Source organism: Triticum aestivum, chromosome 2B, assembly GCF_018294505.1.
Source record: "Triticum aestivum cultivar Chinese Spring chromosome 2B, IWGSC CS RefSeq v2.1, whole genome shotgun sequence".
NCBI lineage: Eukaryota > Viridiplantae > Streptophyta > Magnoliopsida > Poales > Poaceae > Triticum > Triticum aestivum.
The window spans coordinates 603,160,646-603,182,286 of NC_057798.1; the positions used below are offsets into that span (position 1 = coordinate 603,160,646).

The 21,641-nt window shown below is 45.6% G+C and overlaps 1 protein-coding gene across 1 annotated transcript; it reads right to left on the minus strand.

Annotated features, from left to right (window-relative positions):
* Nucleotides 1–3,066: 3,066 nt before the first annotated feature.
* LOC123046253 (xyloglucan galactosyltransferase XLT2) lies at nt 3,067–5,079 on the minus strand. The gene has a single exon (XM_044469559.1). The coding sequence runs from the start codon at nt 4,793–4,795 to the stop codon at nt 3,362–3,364; it is 1,434 nt and encodes a 477-aa protein (XP_044325494.1). The 5' UTR covers nt 4,796–5,079; the 3' UTR covers nt 3,067–3,361.
* Between the last annotated feature and the right edge of the window lie 16,562 nt (nt 5,080–21,641).

The window sequence follows — 21,641 nt, forward strand, 5'->3', positions numbered from 1 at the left end:
GCGACCCCCCCCCCCCCCGGCCGAAATTCTTCACCAACAATGGCGTCTTCTTCGTCGTCATCGCAATTCAGAGAAAGCTAAGTTCCAAAACTTTAATTACACCTTGTTGCATAGTCTTATCCTTAACGACGTTTTTGCACATAACATGTGCGCGAAGGAGCACTCTTGAGACAATCTGCGCTCCGGGTTGTTCGGGTCCGCCTAGCAACACCCGTGCAGCCGCGTTTGTTCTTGGAGTGTGAAGCTCTTGAGAAGCCAGCGTCCTCGATAGGCTGCTAACTAGGACCCGATCCTAAGCGCCATTGACTAGGACGTGCGCGATCGAGATGCATTCTGGCAAGCGTAGGGAATAGTTGTTCAAAAATTTAGTCATTTAAGGAAAATACTTAACAAGTTTTTATTCATTTGAGATTTCTGCATAGACCTTTATGCCAAGGAACCTTCTCGGGGCTAGTTGCGCTCCATGTTGCCCTGAGTCCGCTCGACAACTTGCGCAGTTGCGCTAGAACCAGGAAGGCAAACCTGTCTGGGAGGCAACGTTCCCGAGTAGCTGCTAAGGGCCCGTTCCCTCAAGCGCTGCTGGCTGGATTGTATGCACCGAAAAGCATTCCAGCAGGCATAGGGAATATTTAGCAGAACTCAAAATTTACAAGTTAGTTAAGTGCACTTCAGATGCTAATCAACTTGTCATATTTCAACGCAGTTATGGCCCGAGGGCTGGCAACGCCCTTGGGACCAATTTTTTTGTTGTCAAAAACGACGAAGTTCTTCACCATAAGCCTTCCCGGCAACGATCTTGCCGGGAGATGGTGTCAAGGACGACGAAGTTCTTCGCCATAAGCCTTCCCGACAATGATCTTGTCGGGAGCCGGTGTCAAGGACGACGAAGTTATTCGCCATAAGCCTTCCCGACAACGATCTTGCCGGGAGCCGGTGTCAAGGATGATGAAGTTCTTCGTCCTGAGCCTTCCCGGCAACCAGCTTCCTGAAAGCCAGTGTCGAGAACTCCAGAGTGCTTCGCTGAAATCATGAGCCTTCTCGGCAACCAGCTTGCTGAAAGCTAGTGTCGAGAACTCCAGAGTGCTCCGCTAAAATCATGAGCCTTCCCGGCAGCCTGCTTGCCAGAAGCCAGTGTCGAGAACTCCAGAGTGCTCCGCTGAAATCATAAGCCTTCCCGGTGGTGTCGAGAACTCCGGAGTTCTCCACTGAAATCGGGCATCGAGAACATCAAAGTTCTCTGCCGAAGATAAAAGCCATCCCTGTGACAAGCTTGCCGGAAGCCGGCGTCGAGAATGTCAAAAGTCTCCGCTGAAAACATAAGACTTCCCGGCAACAGCCTTGCCGGGAGCAAGAAAGGAAACAAAACCACACTCTAGCATCGAGATATGTAGAGTTCTCTACCAGAAAATTTCCATGGAAGTAGGCTCAGGGGTTGGCAGCTCCTTTGAGTGCAACCTTCTTGGGAACAATCTTTCCGGAAATAGTATTTTTTCGGAAGGGAAGATGTAACAACCGTGACCCATGCCAAGCTTGGTCCCATCTCCAGCATCGAATTCATGAAGTTCTCCGCTGAAGCCGGGCCCGGGGGCTACCATCGGTGTAGTGAAAACCAAGGCTACACTAACCGCCGAGCATGGGCCACGACTGTATGCAATTACACTAAGGAGGATCCATCTTCGCCGATAAGCACTACATCGGCAAGCAAGACTCAAGCCACCTTCCCGGCAAGGAGCATCCTACCCTGCCGGGGAGGACAGATACAAGGCAAAGAGAAGCAGCCAAGCCAGAGGCCAGAAGACGAGGCCCCGACAAGATTCTTGTCGAGGACGCCCACGAGGCCCCGACAAGATCCTTGCTGGGAACATCGGCAAGACCGCGGCAAGACTCGCGCCCGGCAAGGATCCCACCGCCCTGCCACCGCTCCAGCGCGGCGACTAGCCTGCCAGCCTGGCCCCGCGAGCCTCGTCATCCTGAATGCGTGTCGAGATGGGGTGAGGCGGCGACGGACAGGGCGAGCTCTATTCCCGTCCCCGATAAAGTCGGAGGGCACGTAGGCATCGCATTTAATGCATTTGTCTTGAGATGACCGCGATAAGCATGTGTACTGTAGCGGATTTACACCTCCTGCATACACTGTAGCTACTTTTCACCACCTGTATGCCGCTGTGGCAACCCCTTGAACGTATAAAAGGAGGCCCAAGGCGTACTGAGGGGTGAGGGAGGGAAGGATTCGGACTTTCTGAACTACGCCCGCACCGTAGCTAGTTCAGGAGCGCAAGAACACTGAAATATACACCAAAGCAGGACTAGGGTATTACATATCTTCGCGGCCCGAACCTGAGTAAAATCTCCTTGTACTAACCACTAGACCCGCTCTTTGCACAACCCCGCGCCCGCCAACCGTAGAAGGTATCCTCGTGATCCCATAGGTGTCGTTTCCACCGACAAAAAATTACCATGATCCATGAATTAAATTTGCCATGGTTAATGACTAAACTTGCCATGGCCAATTAATAAATTTTCATGAAAAGTAGTTAAAATATAATGATAGCTTTAAATCTAGAAAAAAAAAGATGAAATATATCATGACAACTTTAATGTAAATACTATGTCAATTTCAATGTAACATCATGACAATTTTTGGAAAAAAAAACCATCGAAACATATCAATACGAGATATAGTTTTGAAGATCACGTCGAGATGGATTTAATGATTACAACGGATTTTTAATCAATTTTTATATTTAAAAGATAAAACATTTTTAAGTCCGAAAATCAAAAAGATTTCGATGATGTCATCTATTTGATATGACAAAATGAATGATAATAAGGTCATTGGACCATGTTGCTTCGTGACCATGTTGCTTCATGACAAACTTGTGACACTTATCATTTGGAGGAAAAATCAGGCCAAGTCACCGCGTCCCCGGTATAAAGATAGTATCATATGTCTCGCTTCGAGCAGCCGTAGGAGTACTCGGAAGGACCAGAAACTGCTGTGCTTCATGGTAACATGCTTAGATCGGATCGAGGTGCCAAGCATTTCATACTCCATTTGATGCAAAATAGACAATTGACCGAGGATTATCACATTTGATGTAGCCTGTCAAACCGTGTTGCAAACTCCAATGTACACCGTGCCCCATAAATAAAGGACTAATAGACTCCACAATTTCGTACACTTGCATAGATTCTGTTAATTTACTATGTAACAGTATCGCTGTAACTCCCATATACAACCACAGTCAAAAGTAAGGCTACAAGTAGAGATTGTTTAATATATAACTCTTCACACAAGGAATCTGAACAAGAAAGCAAAAGAATGATCATTTTGACAGTTTGGTCCTCTCCAGTGACAAAATCACGTCCTCCTCCAATTCCGCCGCTGCTCAGCGACCCGCCGCAGCATGCCGTCGATCATGACGTCCATGGCGTCCTTCATGCCGCCGCCGAGCCCATCCTTGTCCGCGGCGGAGTAAACCAACCGCGGTATCATCTCCACCACGCGCTCCTTCATCTGCCGCACCCGCGCCTCTGGGATGGCCGCCAGCACGCCGCGCACGGTCACATTACCGGCGCGCAGCTCGTCGCGATCAATGAAGACAGACCACTCCCCTTCTTGGCCGTCTTCAGTTGGCAGATACCAGTGGTACTGAAGGTACGCGGTCCGCCGCCAGAACAGCACCGGCACGGCCCCGGCCACCATGCAGTCGAACAGCGAGCGGCGCGTGAAGCTGTCCCCGCGCGGCTGCACGCAGAACCGCGCGCCCATGAACAGCTCCAGGACGAGCGCGTTGTCCTTGATGCACTTGCCCTCGGCGCAGTCCAGCGCGCCGCACTCGGCCCCCGCGGCCTGGCAATCGTTGAGCAGCAACGCGCGGAAGTCGCCCTTGATGGCCGACCGCGGCGCGCCGGCGAAGGCGAACAGCCTGGGGCGCGGGACTGACGTGACGTGCTGCTGCCACGCGCGCGCGTCGGCCGCGGTGCGCGGGTGGAATCCGGTCGGGTACGGTATGCCGACGTCCATGGCGTCCCATGGCTCGCGCTCGATGACGAGGCGGGTGACGTTGGCGACCCCGGGCATGGCGAGGAAGCTGCCGCCCCACCCGCCGCTCGGACTGCGGCGGAAGTCCCAGGTAATGCGGCCCAGCGCGAGGAAGTGGTCCCAGCCATTGGACCGCTTGTAGTACGGTTGCGCGTGGAGCCACGAAAGCAGAGCGACGCAGTCCCTGTCCCGGTCGGCGTCCGTGGCGTTCGCCGACCACAGGTGGCGCCCGACGGCCAGCCCCGCGTAGAACGGCACGAAGAACGCCGCAGCGCGCGCCGGATCGGTGGTCCGGCACCGGTGCGAGAGCAGGCGGCGGTGGACGATGTGCTCGAGCGCGAACTGGTCGGAGGAGTGCCACGACCCAAGAAGCTCGGCCGGCAGGATCGTCGACAAGCTGGTCCCTTCCGCCGGGAACCCGAGCCCGTCGTTAGCGAGGTAGGGGCAAACCGAGTACATCGGCATCAGCGTATCACACATGGCGAGCAGATCCTCGTTGAAGACGGCGGGGAGGTCGTAGACGTACACGAGCCCACCCCCGCACCCGGAGTCCTCGGTGCCGCGGCTGGGCGGCTCCGGTACGGAAGAGGAGATTGCGGATGCGGTCGGGGCGGGCTTGGAGGGCGGCGAGGAGCGAAAGGCGACGAAGAGGAGGAGCTGGAAGGCGAAGAAGGCGCCGAGGAGGATTGATACGAGGCGCTGGCGGCGCGCGGTGGGGTTCTGCGGCTCGGGACGGTATATCCCGGCCATGGTGGGTGCCTGGGTGGGGTGGAGGAGCTCTGAGCTTGCTGTGGATCGCGGCGTCGGCGTGGGGATGATTTGAGGCGAGCTGGGAGGGAGAGGGCCACCAGCACCAGCGCGAGGGGAGAACGTGGGGGCGCAGTACGGGGAGAGAGGAGTGGGGATTGGGAGATGCGGACGGATGGAGATGGCCGGAGATCGCGCTGTGGTGTGCTGGGGAAGTAGTACAGATTGGGAGTAGTGGCAGAGAACTTGCCATGCTTTCGGTTAAGGTTGTTCAGCATTGCCACGGAAGGAGATATGTGCTCCACACTTGAGACTTCAGGTAGACTCCGGCCAAGGCCATCTGTGCTCGACACTTTCCTTGGGAAATGTTATCTGGCGAACCGTTCGCCGGGGAACCCCAGTGAACGTTTTCCCTTCCGTCTCAAGATGGCAACCGAGCAAAACCCGTCCCTTTTGGGTTTTGCTTGCCCAAACCCGTCCCCACGAGAAAACTACAAGCCCGTCTCCGTTTCAATTAACATGCACGGGGCCAGTATTTTGCCCGTCCTTTAAACCCGTCGGGTTTTCTGAACCCGCGGGGAACCGTCACCGCAAGCAGTCAGTGAAAACATGCCTGGTTTGCATCGGGCAGCGGCTGCAAGATGGGATCAAGCAACGGTGGAAGGAGGAAAAGCTCTAGGTTTAGGTGGTGTGATGTCGTATGCGGGAGTGACTTGAGGAGCGAGTAGTGATTAAGAGAGAGGTTCACCGAGCGAGGGATGTGGAGGACTCGAGGTCATGTGATTTGGGGCTAGGGGCTGGGGCGCTGGGGCGGACCGGCCGTGTATGGATCAGTGAATGGTTAGAATTTGGTGTATGGGTGGATATGCTACGCATTTTGACGGGTATATGGCGGGTTTCAGGTTCGGGTACTACTGAAAACGAGTTTGAACCTACAAAACATGTCAGCTTTTATAATGTGCCCGACAGCAGCCCCGCGGGGTTAGAACGACGCCCATCGCCGTCCCCTAATAGGGTATAAACCCGTGGGGACGTGGGTTTCAGGGCCCCATTGCCACCATGACTTTTGTCGCATGAATCAGGTGCCCATCGTCACTGGGCTGAGAGGGCCTTTTATGAATCTTTTGTGTTTAAAATGCACATATTTCAATTCAGAAAATCCCCCCCATTTCTCATTTTCTCACTGGGCAGTTCTTTTTTATAGCATGGCATTTTTTAAAGAGGATAGCATTTTTATTATTGAGAGATGCCATTTTTTATTTTAAATGGCATGGAAGTTTTATTACTAAGCGCATGACATTTTTTAATAACAATATGATGACATTCTTATCAATAATCGAATGTCATTTTTATTATCGAGAGATGACATTTTTAGTATCAGTGGCATGAAGGGAAGCGTCTCACAAAAGGAAAGTAAGGGTCTCTTTGATTCAAAGGATTTTCATAGGATGTTTGAAGAATTAGAATCCTTAGAAATTTTTCCTACATTGATTGTTTGATTCATAGGATTGAATCCTGTAGGATTTTTTTCTAAGGATTTATTTGTACTACATTTTACAGGAATTCTAACACCCACTCCAACCTCTTGGAAGAAATTCTTTGTGTTTTCACGTGACACAATCAAACAAACTCAAATCCTACGTTTTCCATATTCCTGTGTTTTTGCAATCCTATGAATCAAAGAGAACCTAAACATGGACTCAAGGAGTGCATTACTATTGCCATCTGGCTTTCCTCATTTCCCGTTGCTCTTCAGAAAAATTAGTTTCTTGCTCGCTTCAGTTGTTCTTTTTGTTAAATAATATGTTTTATCAAACAAAACAATACACTAAGCGGTTGTGTTAAATAACATCTACATATAAGATTTAATTATTGCACGTCTAAGTTTCATTACGCTATGAATCGCTTTAAATTCGTGCAAACTTTTTCTCTCGGTGCTTCTCTGTTTTCCGACGTGATTGTTTTATTTCGTGTTCCCTTGAAGGGTGGCGTTTCATGTTTGTGTTTCTCTCGCATGAGCTTTTATATGGACCGTGTGTAATTGATCATGAAAGGGTGTATTTTTTTTCCTTCTTTGTCTTAGATTTATGATTTTTATTGGATTTGCTAAATCTCATCTAGATGATATTATTTGTTTGCCGGCCTTTTTTTGCTTGTGCTCTTGTGGCCTATTTCATCCGGCATGCGTTGTACAAATGGAAGAGACATGATCTGTCACTTGTTGTTGTCTATTTCTATTTTATTTAAAGTTCGTTGTCGAAGAGACATGCTTTGTGGAAGAGACTAGGCTTCATCTTGGCTCAATGTGCAATTGGAGGCAACCATTTTTTTTTCTTAGTTACAAGTATAACCTCGACACACAACTAGGGGGCCGACCTTTTTTTGTCCTCGGTTGCAACTCCACACCGACATGTAATATTTTTTGTCCTAGTTGCAAGTACAACCTCTATGTGCAACCGGGCCCAACCCATTTTTCTCCCAGTTGCAAGTACAACCTATATGTTGTTCCTTACGTGACTAACCCATGTAGAAAGATGGACTTCAAAGGAAAATAAATAGCTCCCAACTCAACCACATGAGCATCTCCAACAAGTTCAACTACATGATGATGTCAATAAGAAACCCAATGCAAGTGACAACATCTTAGAGACGCTTTATGCAAAGACATGAGCTAAAGTAACTCCACAAGATGTGAACACATTGAAATGCTTAAATGAAAAATGGTAACCCCATTTTGAGCTTAACGATGAGTATGACCTATGATCAAGTGTTCTCACTTGACTCCTAAGTCAATATACTCTAACATAGGTGACCTAGTCGCCGACCCTTTCCTAGATGAAGTTCTCTTGTGTTTTCTTGTCCTGTATATTCCCTTGTGTGTCTTAGTTGCTTTGCTTTTAAAAAAACTTCATCTAGTTGTTATTTTTCTTGTATTTTCTTTTCTTGTCTTAGGTAGTTTCTGTCTGATGTTAATTCCTTGCAAATCTTATCTGACTTCATTGCAAATCCTTCTGAGATCCTATTGCAAAGTGAGCTGAGTTTGACAAATTTCTTTTTTGTCTTGAACTCGGTCCCTTCGATCCGAAAAGCACCAGCGCTATCAAGACTACAACTTACATTGCTTACATGGTCATCGGTCTAATTGACATAAACTTCCTTGCCAACACCGATGTGATCAACCCGTGATTTTCCGTTATCTCGGACTCACTGCGTGATCCTACTCAGAGACACCGATCTCACAACACAAAGACCCATTTGCCAAAATTCCTTCAGATTCTTTCCAGCTCCACGCAGCTAGGTGTGTTACTCAAGGATCCTACCTTTTGACAAATAACACTGAGTTATACCCTTTCTTGGAAATTGATGTCAAAGGGGGAGAGATATATCACATCAAAGCCTATCTAAACTCACGTAGAGAGAGATACATATTAAAGCCTCTCTATTTAGATAAATGCACAGTTTTAAGAGGAGAGAGAGCCATATATGTTTCCAAATGGGGAGAAACATATACTTGACTAAGTTTAGGGGATAAAAAACCTTGGAATATTATTGCAAATCTTTATTCGATCTCTTGGGGACATGTCTACTCTTAAGTAAGTACTCACCCAGTGATACTTATCCCTATACATGTCATCCCAGTCTTGGTATTCGTGAAGTTCTTGCATTCTTCTTGAAGAGAATCTCTTCTGTTATCTAACCTTGTTTTCTCAAGTTTGCTTCTTCAGGTAAAATGCTCAAGCACCTCAAGGTAAGTACATGCATCATACTCATGTGCATGATGATGTCTTGCTTATTGCACATACTTGTTTGCAAGAAATCATCATGGACACATGAACTCTATCATTCATACGCTTTACTTTGATGCATATGGACAATATGCATGTGACATATTGAGTTTCCTACCCTATTTTGCATTTGCACTCCAAATGCAATTATTTGTAAAGATTCCATACCTGTAGGGGGAGCTTATGTATGTTGCATGTCCTTCAAAGCTTTAATATAATTCTATGGTATATTCTTATCTGAAGCTTTGATGTATGTTGTTATCAATTACCCAAAAAGGGGAGATTGAAAGCGCATTTCCTCCCTTTGTGGTTTTGGTAATTCATCCCAACATACATGCTGTTGGCTAATGTTTCCCTCAAGTACATTTCAGGAAAAGTTCAACCTTTGGCAAGTAGATGGATGGAGATGTGGACCCCTCAAGCTACAAAGGGACATGGATTGGCAAAGTTCCAAGACTCTACATTTTTGGTTAAGTGGCCCAAGATCACATTGAGTCCATAGGAAAGCCAATACTATTAAAAGGGAATAGGTTTTGATCATGAGTCATTTGCTCAAGTGCTTAAAGATATAGCTCCTACTACCATGCCAAATCTGTGAGAGAGTGATTGAGTGTTGAGGAGACTATATTTTGGAGCACAAGAGCAAGGAGTTCATCTTCAAGAACAACATCTATTACCTTTTGGAGAGGGGTGTCTCCTAGATTGGTTAGATGTAACTTGGGAGCCTCCAAATTGTGTGAAGTTGAACCAAGGAGTTTGTAAGGGCAAGAAGATCACCTACTTTGTGAAGATCTACCCTGAGTGAGGCTAGTCCTTCATGGACATAAGCCATGATGGCATAGACAAGGTTACCTCTTCGTGGACCCTTTGTGGGTGGAGCCTTCCATGGACTCACGCAACCGTTACCCTTCGTGGGTTGAGGTCTCCATCAACGTTAACATACAATAGCACCACCTATCGGAACCACGCCAAAAATCACCATGTCTTCATTGCTTTCGATTTTCTGATCTCCAACTCCCTTCACTTTCTTGCACTTGCATCTTGTTATTTATCCGTTGCCCAATCTCTAGATATGCAAGTGTAGAAAGTATTGGTTGCCATGTAACTTGCGCTAAAATATGCCTAAACAAAAGAACTAAAAATTTGCAGCTTTGCCTTGTTAAGTGTCTATTCACCCCCACCCCCTCGAGACCTATCTTCTCGATCCTTCACTACCTTCCTAAGGGCATCAACAACGCCAACCCTCAAAACCATCCACAATCATCTGGATCGGGGGTCCAGACATGTTTTTCCATCCAAGACGAGCTTGTATCAGTCTGACGACCGGTCCAGACGTGATTTTTCCCTCAAACCGGAAAAAAAATACTTGGGAGGCTTTGCGGGCGTCCGGACAACTGCCACGCCCACATCTGAAAGCCACTGCCCACCCAAAAAACCTCCTGCCTCTCCCACACTTGCCATCCAACGCATGCGCCACTTGCCACGCCGCATTCATGCCGACCCAGAGCATGCAACAACTGACATTGATGCCGAGCGACGTGATCGGACGGGAGGGCGGCATTGGCGGACGCGACCTCTCGAGCATTGCCGCTTCAACATGGACGTCGCACCCTGCGAAAACAACTCCGGCCGCTGCGCCACATTGAAGCGGGTTGACTCGCCCTTTGTATGGCCTTCCCAAGGCTATTTAAGCCATGTGCCAGTGATGCACACTTCCTCTTCGAGCCCCTACTACTCCTCGATCTATACCAAATCCGGCGAAGCCGAAGTCATGGTTCTCGCCGACAGGTGGAGGCGGCAACAGTTCTTCATCAGGCGGATCATGGCGCCATAGCCTTCGCTCTTTGGGCCCCTCAGTGATGGTGTCTTGGACTAAGGGGTACCTACCTAGTTGGCCCACAGTCCATGGGCCGAGCTTTGGCCCTCCGATCTCGCAAGGAAGGACTCCAGAAGCCTCAAACTCAAACATGACCAGGATGGACACTGCCGAAGACTTGGCATGAACTTCAAGGACTACTTCGGTTGTCAGCACATATATTTGTAGTTAGTAACCGACCATGTGTAACCCTAGATACCCCATGTTCCTATATAAATCGTGGGTTTAGTTCATAGAGACACAAGCACAATCACCAGCCTTAGGGTTTAGGACACAACATATGATCTCAAGGTAGATCAACGTGCACTCGATACTCCATCAGAAATATAATCAAGCAAAACATAGGGTTTTACCTCTTGGAGAGGGCCCAGACCAGGGTAAAATATCATGCCCTTTGTCTCCTGTTCACCATCATCCCTAGATCCATAGCCATGGACCCCCTACCCGAGATGCACCAGTTTTAGTACCGACATTGGTGGCCCATACAGGTCCCTCCACGCGATCAAAGGGGTTCAATAGAAACATCGGTCAACAATCAAAACCTTCACGGTGTGGTCTCCATGACTGAATCTCCCATTGGTGGATCCCACCTCCTCTCTCAAGAGTTGAGGCGTGATAAGAGAGTCTCAACTCTTGAGCCCTACTCTCTTTCTCCCACTTCAACCAAAGGTCTCTTTATGGAAGAGAACCAAGGGCTAAAGTATTAGCTAACGAATAACCAAAGAGTCACCCAATTAGGTGGAGCCGACGACTTGGATCTTAAAACTAATTATGCAGGCTCGTTGTTAGCACACCCCTCTAGGAACAAACTCGTCGGAGCTTCGAGCCCACATGCGGCTGGGATTGAATATTTGCTCCCACCCACCCCCACATCGAATACTACCCGAGTAATTCAGGGCCTCCTGATGTCTGGGATCTAATCTACATAAAACAACAAGCTGATGAGACAGTCCGGCAATTCTAGAGAAGATTCCTGCTCATCAAGAACAAGATACCAAATTGATGTGGTTATGGTCTCTTAGCAACTTTCTGGCATGATGAAAGGATCGAGAAGAGGTGTCTAGAGGGAGGGGTGATTAGACACTAAGCAAGAAAAGTTGCAGTTTTTAATTCCTTTATGTTGGAGTCGAGTTTTGGCACAAGTTTAAGAGTCACAATACATATCAAGCAAGCATGCAAAGAGTATATGAGCAGCGGAAGTAAAGCATGCAACTTGCAAGAATGTAAAGGGATGGGATTGGAGTGTGCAAACGCAATTTGGAGACACGGAGATTTTTGAGCTATGGTTCCGATAGGTGGTGCTATCGTACATCCACGTTGATGGAGACTTCAACCCACGAAGGGTAACGGCTGCGCGAGTCCACGGAGGGCTCTACCCACGAAGGGTCCACGAAGAAGCAACCTTGTCTATCCCACCATGGCCGTCGCCCACGAACTACTTGCCTCACTAGGGTAGATCTTCACGAAGTAGGCGATCTCCTTGCCCTTACAAACTCCTTGGTTCAACTCCACAATCTTGTCGGAGGCTCCCAAGTGACACCTAGCCAATCTAGGAGACACCACTCTCCAAGAAGTAACAAATGGTGTGTTGTTGATGAACTCCTTGCTCTTGTGCTTCAAATGATAGTCTCCCCAACACTCAACTCTCTCTCACAGGATTTAAATTTGGTGGAAAGAAGATTTGAGTGGAAAGCAACTTAGGGAAGGCTAGAGATCAAGATTCATATGGTAGGAATGGAATATCTTGACCTCAACACAAGTGTAGGTGGTTCTCTCTTAGAAAATGTATGTTGGAAGTGTAGGCATGTTCTGATGGCTCCCTCCCAAATGAAGAGTGGGTGGAGGGGTATATATAGCCTCCACACAAAATCTAACCGTTACACACAACTTACCAATCTCGGTGGGACCGAATCCAGAAAGTCGGTCGGACCGATTTAGAAAGTAATGTGACCGTTAGGATTTTCGGTGGGACCGTCATGTCAACTCGGTGGGACCGATGTGGTTAGTGTTAGGGCATAACGTAATGTCGGTGGGACCGATTACACAAACTCAGTGGGACAGATTTTGGTAATAAGCTAACCAGATAGTTGGTCAGGCAAACTCGGTGGGACCGATTCGCTCATCTCGGCTAGACCGAAATGTTACGAAGAGGAACAGAAAGTTTGCATTGTAATCTCGGTAGGACCGATTACACAAACTCGGTGGGACCGATTTTGGTAATGGATACATACAGAGAGATTACAATCCCAGCTCGGTGAGACCGAGATCCCTATCGATGAGACCGAAAAGACTAGGGTTTGTGGCAGAGGCTATGACATCTGAACTCGGTGGCGCCAGATAGAAAGAATCGGTGGGGCCAAGTTTGACTTTTGGTTTGGGTCATATGTGGATGTGAGAAAGTAGTTCAGGGCCTTGGAGCATATCACTAAACATTTTGAGCAAGAACCTCATTAAGTAACACCTCATCCCTCCTTGATAGTATTGGCTTTTCCTATAGATTCAATGTGATCTTGGATCACTAAAATGGAAAATGTAGAGTCTTGTGCTTTGAGCTTGAGCTAATCCTTTGTCCTTAGCTTCTTGAAGGGGTTCCACATCCTCTACTCCATGCCACTCCATTGTTGAACTTATCTGAAATGTACTAGGTAAAGGTATTAGTCCAACAAGAGATATGTTGACATTAATTACCAAAATCACCCAGGGAGCACTTGTGCTTTCAATCTCCCCCTTTTTGGTAATTGATGACAACATACATCAAAGCTTTAGATAAAGATATAGAGAATAACAAGTAAAGCTTTGGAAAGACATGTAACGTGCATAGGCTCCCCCTACATGTATGCAATCATGTAAATATGGATTATAGGAGCATGTGAATGCATAAGCATGACAGAGAAAGCAATGTGTTACATGTATCTTGGCTATATGCATCAGAGCAAAAGATGTGAATATGGGAAATGTACCTTCATGCTCATGAGTCCTTCTTGCAAACAATATGTACATCAGCAAGAGATCCTCATACACATGGCTGTGATGCATATACTTACCTTGTGGTCTTGAGTTGGCTTAGGATGAAATGAACCTGCATAAACAAGGTTAGATAACACAGATGTACCTACTAGCCAGAGCAAACAAAAGAAACCACAAGAGTACCAAGACAGGGATGACATGTAGAGAGTGAGTATTGAGTATTCCATTTGATATAGACATGTCCCCAAAGGTAAAGATGTGCAATGAATTCAATGGTTTCCTTCCCTTAGATGTCTTGCTCCCTCTAAATCTAGCATGGGATACTGGGAGAAGATGGGGAATAGAAAATCAGAGCTCAAAGAAAAGAAACAGAGCTAATGCAAACAAACAAATATGAACATGTCTTTCCCCTCTTAAAGACATGTGACTTCTCTCCTCTTGAACACCAAGCATCTGGGTCCTTTAAGATTACTCTCTCTCCCCTTGAGTATTTCTCCCCCTATAGATATGATTAAGCTTTGATGTGATCTCTCTCCCCCCTTTGACATCAATTTCTAAGAAGGGTCCTTCTGGAATTTTGTTACAGGAGGGTTTGGTCCTTGAGGCACAAAAACAAAGTAGTAAGTTAAATGTGATGCTGGTAGAGGACAAGATTCATTGAGTGGGGCTGGATCAAAAGAACACGGGAACAAGTGGCAAGCTGTTTTTCCTGTTGTGAAATCGGCGGCACCGAGTTGTATGCTTCGGTTGCGCCGAAAGGATTCGGTTGGACTGAAAATAACAAGCCGGTGTGACCGAGTTCATTACAGAGAAAACACTTGTCACCTCATCTCACTAGAAAAGTAAAATCTCACAAGGATTTGCAAGGAATTGGATGCATGGAATGCAGAACAAAAAAATGAATCTAGATGAAGTTTTTTTTGAAAGGGGAAACAAATATGCATGAGACAAATGCAAGAGCACAGAAAAGAACACGAGAGAACTTCATCTAGAATTGGTTGGCGACAAAGTCACCTATGTTAGAGTATATTGACATAGGAGTCAAGTGAGATCACTTGATCATAGGTCATACTCATCGTTTAAGCTCAAAATGGGGTTACCATTTTTCGTTTAAGCATTTTGATGTACTCTCATCTTGTTGAGTTGCTTTGACTCATGTCTTGGAGTAAAGCTTCTCTAAGATGGAATAACATACCTTGGGTGGTGGTGTTGATCGTGATCATGTAGTTGAACTTGTGTGGATTGCTCAAAGTTGGTGTAGCTCATCAAGAGTTGGGAGCACCACTTGGAGTGTGAGTTCATCTACCTACATGTGTTAGCTTTGCAAGGAAGAGCACTTGTGTATCCAAAATGACAATCATAAAGTTCAAAATAGAATTTGTCAAAGGATATGTTAGAAGGGTTTCGTGCTTCCTTGTCTTCATCCGCCATTGTGTAGAGACTTGGTGATGTAGAGATTTGCTCAAGATGTGAGTGTGTTGCAATCTGATAGATTTAGATTTATCCAAGTACCTACAAGGGTTAGATAGCATGCAAGGGTGCAAATATATCCAAGACATTTAAATAGCAACATGAGAAGAATATAAAGGATTAGTCATAGGCTCATGCCTTGCATGTATCCAAATGGAGTTCCTACTCCAAGTTTGAAGCATCAATGATGTTCAATTCACCTCTCAACCTGCAAAACACTTTCTCATCAAGTGGTTTTGTGAATATATCCACCAATTGCTTGTCGGTGCGAACATGCTTAAGGTTAATGTCACCCTTAGCAACATGATCTTGAATGAAATGATGACGAACTTCAATATGCTTAGTTCGAGAGTGTTGCACGGGATTGTGAGCAATCTTGATAGCACTTTCATTTTCACAAAGTAATGGAACATGTTTCAGATATATCCCATAATCCTTAAGAGTTTGGGTCATCTAAAGTAATTGAGCACAACATGAACCAGCGGCAATGTATTCCGCTTCAGTGGTGGATAAGGATACTGAGTTATGTTTCTTGGAAGACCAAGACACAAGGGATCTACCAAGAAATTGACAAGTACCCGAAGTGGACTTTCTATCAACCTTGTCACCGGCATAGTCTGAGTCGGAGTAGCCAACAAGATTGACGGAGGCCCTCTTGGGATACCAAATGCCAAAATTTGGTGTATGAATTAAGTATCTCACTATCGTTTTCACGGCCTTAAGATGACATTCTTTCAGAGCCGCTTGATATCGTGCACACATGCACACACTTAGCATAATATCGGGACGTGAAGCACATAGATATAACAATGAACCAATCATAGAGCGATAAACCTTTTGATCAACCGGTTCACCATCTTTGGTCAAATCAAGATGTCCACTAGTAGGCATGGGTGTAGTCATACCTTTGCATTCTTGCATATTGAACTTCTTGAATAAGTCCTTGGTGTACTTCGTTTGAGAGACAAAGGTTCCTCCCTTAGTTTGCTTGATTTGCAAACCAAGAAAGAATTTGAGTTCACTCATCATAGACATCTCAAACTTCTCCGACATTAGCTTTCCAAACTTCTCACTAAAGTGAGGGTTAGTCAAACCAAATATAATATCATCAACATAGATTTGGCACACAAATAGTTCTCCATTAACCCTCTTAGTAAAAAGAGTAGAATCATTTTTTCCAATTTCAAAGCCTTTTTCAATAAGGAACTTGGTCAAGCATTTATACCAGCTCTAGGAGCTTGTTTAAGACCATAAAGAGCTTTGTGAAGTTTGTAAACATGATTAGGTTTCTTAGGATTGACAAAGCCGGGAGGTTGCTTAACATAAACTTCCTCCTCTATTTCACCATTTAGAAAAGCACTTTTAATGTCCATTTGGTACAAGGTGATATCATGGTGATTAGCATAGGCAAGTAAGATGCGAATGGACTCAAGTCTAGCAACATGGGCATATGTCTCACCATAGTCCATACCTTTGACTTGAGTGTAGCCTTGGGCGACGAGACATGCTTTGTTGCGAACTACTTGTCCATCTTCATCTTGCTTGTTGCGAAACACCCATTTGGTACCGATGATGTTGTGGTTGTTGTCGGGCTTCTCAACAAATGTCCAAACTTGGTTTCTCTCAAAGTTGTGTAGCTCTTCATGCATGGCGTTTATCTAATCCAGATCTTCCAAAGCTTCTTTACCTTCATAGGTTCAATGCTAGAGATGAATGAATAGTGTTCACAAAAGTTAGCTAAACGAGTTTTAGAGCGAGTGATTCTCCCGGTTTGGATATCATTGTAGATTTGCTCGATGGTATGATCTCTGGCAACTCTTGCTCGAACTCGTGAAAGCTTTTGCTTGGATCTTGGTGGAACATCTTCTTCATCGTGTTCTTCTTCTTGGCCTTCTTCATTGTCGTTGATGTTGTCGTTCTCTTATCGTGGTGGAGAAGGAGGTTGTTGATGTTCATCTTGGTGTACTTCCTCGTTTTCTTCATCTTGGTGTGTCCCACTTGTGGATGCTTCCATATCAACTCTAGGTTCACCTTGTCGTGAGTTAGAAGCTTCCACTTTAACGGACGTGGTACTCTCCTTCACCTCCGTTGGATGAATCTTGCCAATAGACAAGTCTTGAATTGCTTCTGAAGGGTCTTTGTATCCTACATAAATTGGCAATTGCTCTACTTGCGAGCCGTTAGATTCGTCAAACTTCACATCTACCGTCTCTTCAACCTTTTGGGTGAAATTATTGTTGACACAGTAAGTGTGAGAGTTTGATCCATAACTAAGTAGGAAAGCTTCATGAGACTTAGGAGCAAATTTAGAACGACGATGCTTATCAAGAATGTAGCACTTTGAGCCAAATACTCGAAAGTATACAACTTGGGGTTTGTTACCGTGAGGAGCTCGTATGCCGTCTTGCCGAGTAGCTTGTGAAGATACAAGCGATTTGTTGCATGACAAGCTGTCTCAACCGCTTCTGCCCAAAAGTGCTTCGGCGTCTTGTACTCATCAAGCATCGTTCTTGCCATTTCGATGAGCGTATGGTTCTTCCTCTCAACAACTCCATTTTGTTGAGGTGTGTACGTAGCCGAGAACTCATGTGAAATCCCTTCTTCATCAAGAAAGGTGTCCACATTTGCGTTCTTGAACTCCGTTCCATTGTCGCTGCGAACCTTCTTGATCTTCACTTCAAATTGATTTTGGGCCTTCCTAGCGAAGTTTTTGAAGATCTTTTGGACCTGCGATTTATCATCGAGAAAGAACACCCACGTAAATCTTGAAAAATCATCAACTATAACTAGACCAAAAGAATTTCCACCGAGACTTTTGTAGGTGTTGGGACCAAAAAGATCCATATGAAGTAGCTCGAGTGGGCTCCTTGTGGTCATGATGTTCTTCACGGGATGCCTTCCTCCAACCTGTTTACCCCTTGACAAGCGCTGCAAAGTCTATCCTTATCAAATATGACATCGTTAATGCCAATAATATGATTTCCTTTTATAAGCTTGTCAAGGTTTCGCATGCCCTCATGACCTAATCGTCTATGCCATAACCAACCTTTAGAGGATTTAGCAATGAAGCAAGTTCTAGGTTGAGCCTTTTTAGTGAAATCGACAATGTAAAGATCACCTCTATGAATGCTGGTAAAGACCATTTTATGATTATCTCTCCCAAACACCTGGCAATCTACTTTAGTAAATAGGACATTGAAACCGAAATCAGCAAGTCTAGATACTGAAAGTAAATTGTATCCAAGAGATTCAACGAGCATGACATTTTGTATGGAGCTATCATGTGAGATGGCCACCTTACCGAGGCCAACTACCTTACCCTTAGAGTTATCACCAAAAGTGACATACTTTCGAGGGCCATCGTTTTCAGCAAGCTCACAAAACATATCTTTATCTCCGGTCATGTAATCAGTACATCCACTATCAAGAACCCATTCCTTTCCTCCTGCCATATATCCCCAAAGATTTGCCATAAGACTAAAGTGTCTCATTGCATCATCAAGATCAAAGTCATCATCCTCATCCTCATCATAGTATCCATGTTCAACATCGTCATGTGGTGGATCAATTCCTAGAGAGGGTGATTCATTAGACAATTGATTTTGACAATAGTCATCTTTATGAATTCTAATGGCTTCGGAGATAATATCACTAATAACTCCAACCTCTCCTTTGGCACGCATAAGATTTGTAAGCTCAAATAGACAATCACCAAACTTAGGATCATTGGAATTCATCTTACTTAAGGCAATAGATTTATGGAGAATTTCATCTAGATTTTGCAAGGAATAATTTGGAAATTGTTCCTCAAGAAATTTCCATATGGTGTAGGCACAATCAAGAGTAGGCAAACATCCAATCAAGTTTCTAGGCAAGCCTCTAGTTATAAGATTAACAGTTCTAAGATTGCGAATCATGTCAATTGACTCATCAAGGGTGGGATGCATAGGATAAACATGAGGTGCACAAGGGCGAGTAATTCACTTGTTCAAATCATATTCATTGAAAATCACAAGCATCTCATTTTTCCACTCATGAAAGTACTCTCCATCAAGTATAGGCACTCTATGTCTAAGACTCCCCAAAGTAGACTCATCCATCTTCCTCCAATGGTGTTTAAACCAAAGCAATGGAGACCAAAGCTCTGATACCAATTGAAAGGATCGAGAAGAGGTGTCTAGAGGGGGGGGGTGTGATTAGTCACTAAGCAAGAAAAGTTGCAGTTTTTAATTTCTTTATGTTGGAGTGGAGTTTTGGCACAAGTTTAACAATCACAATACATAGCAAGCAAGCATGCAAAGAGTATATGAGCAGCAGAAAGTAAAGCATGCAACTTGCAAGAATGTAAAGGGATGGGATTGGAGTGTGCAAACGCAATGGAAGACATGGATGTTTTTGTCGTGGTTCCGATAGGTGGTGCTATCGTACATCCACGTTGATGGAGACTTCAACCCATGAAGGGTAACGGCCGCGCAAGTCCATGGAGGGCTCCACCCACGAAGGGTCCACGAAGAAGCAACCTTGTCTATCCCACCATGGCCGTCGCCCATGAAGGACTTGCCTCACTAGGATATATCTTCACGAAGTAGGCGATCTCCTTGCCCTTACAAACTCCTTGGTTCAACTCCACAATCTTGTCAGAGGCTCCCAAGTGACACCTAGCCAATCTAGGAGACACCACTCTCCAAGAAGTAACAAATGGTGTGTTGTTGATGAACTCCTTGCTCTTGTGCTTCAAATGATAGTCCCCCCAACACTCAACTCTCTCTCACAGGATTTGGATTTGATGGAAAGAAGATTTGAGTGGAAATAAACTTGGAGAAGGCTAGAGATCAGGATTCATATGGTAGGAATGGAATATCTTGACCTCAACACAAGTGTCGGTGGTTCTCTCTCAGAAAATGTATGTTGGAAGTGTAGGCATGTTCTGATGGCTCTCTCCCGAATGAAGAGTGGGTGGAGGGGTATATATAGCGTCCACACAAAATCTAACAGTTACACACAACTTACAAATCTCGATGGGACTGAATCCTGAAACTCGGTCGGACCGATTTAGCAAATAATGTGACCGTTAGGATTTTCGGTGGGACCGTCATGTCAACTCGGTGGGACCGATGTGGTTAGGGTTAGGGCATAACGTAATCTCGGTGAGACCGATTACACAAACTCGGTGGGATCGATTTTGGTAATAAGCTAACCGGAGAGCTGGCGAGGCAAACTTGGTGGGACCAATTCACTCATCTCGGTTAGACCGAAATGTTAAGAAGAGGAACAGAGAGTTTGCATTGTAATCTCGGTAGGACCGATTACGCAAACTCAGTGGGACCGATTTTGGTAATGGATACATATAGAGATATTACAATCCCATCTCGGTGAGATTGATATCCCTATCAGTGAGACCGAAAAGACTAGGGTTTGTGGCAGTGGCTATGACATCTGAACTCGGTGGCGCCGGATAGAAAGAATCGGTGGGGCCGAGTTTGACTTTTGGTTTGGGTCATATGTGGATGTGCGAAAGTAGTTGAGGGCTTTGGAGCATATCACTAAGCATTTTGAGCAACAACCTCATTAAGCAACACCTCATCCCTCCTTGATAGTATTGGCTTTTCCTATAGACTCAATGTGATCTTGGATCACTAAAATGGAAAATGTAGAGTCTTGTGCTTTGAGATTGAGCCAATCCTTTGTCCTTAGCTTTTTGAAGGGGTTCCACATCCTCTAGTCCATGCTAGTCCTTGTTGAACTTATCTGAAATGTACTAGGTAAAGGTTTTAGTCCAACAAGAGATATGTTGACATTAATTACCAAAATCACCGAGGGAGCACTTTTGCCTTCTCTAAATTATCGGATCTGGTTTCAAAATTTTGCACCATGGAGGACGCTTGGTTGGCTCAAAAAGATCAAGAAGACTCGGTCTGCAATGAGAGATTAAGGTGTGACAGACACACACGCCGGAGGGGGCACTCTTATCGTCTCGCGTGAGTTGAGCCATCATGGAAAAGAAGAAAGCTTGTCACTGGACTCAAAACTACCCTTGACGATTTGCTGGATAAGCCATTCCCAATTCAATCTATTTTGTTAACCAGCTCAACTCATAGTCTTCGAGTTTGCTGGGTGGTGAAATAGGTGTCCAAGGGAGGCTAGACCCTCCTCGTGAACAATCACGCGCACACACACATGGCAACATCTTCGGATGAAGATGATATATTGATGGTCTATGAAACCTACACGTCAAGAAACAAGAGAAAAAGAGCCCTTCGGGAGCTAAGCCACATCAAACACGTCACGACTTTGGATACGTGGTTAGACACGCCAATCACCTTCGAACAACGGGACCAGCTGAAGTGCGGCCCGAGCTGCTGTCCGGCTACCTTGGTCCTCGACCCTATTGTGAGCGGTTGTCGACTTTGAAAGGTTTTGAGGGATGGTGGCAACAACCGAAACCTCATTTACGAGGATACTCTGGACAAGATGCAAATCGGCAAATTGTGCATCTAACAGAGTTACACTAGTTTTAAGGGAATAATCCCCAGAAAATAGGCGCTCTGTAGCAGAAAAATCACCCTCAACGTGGTTTTTGGAACTCCCGAGAACTACCGATCTGAGGAGTTGACCATCCACATCATGCCCTTCCAAAGTGGCTGCCACGCCTTACTAGGCGTGACGCCTTCTCTAAATTCCATGCCATCCCACATTATGGGTACATGAAGCTTAAGATGTCGACACGGAGGACGTCATCCTGGATAAGAGA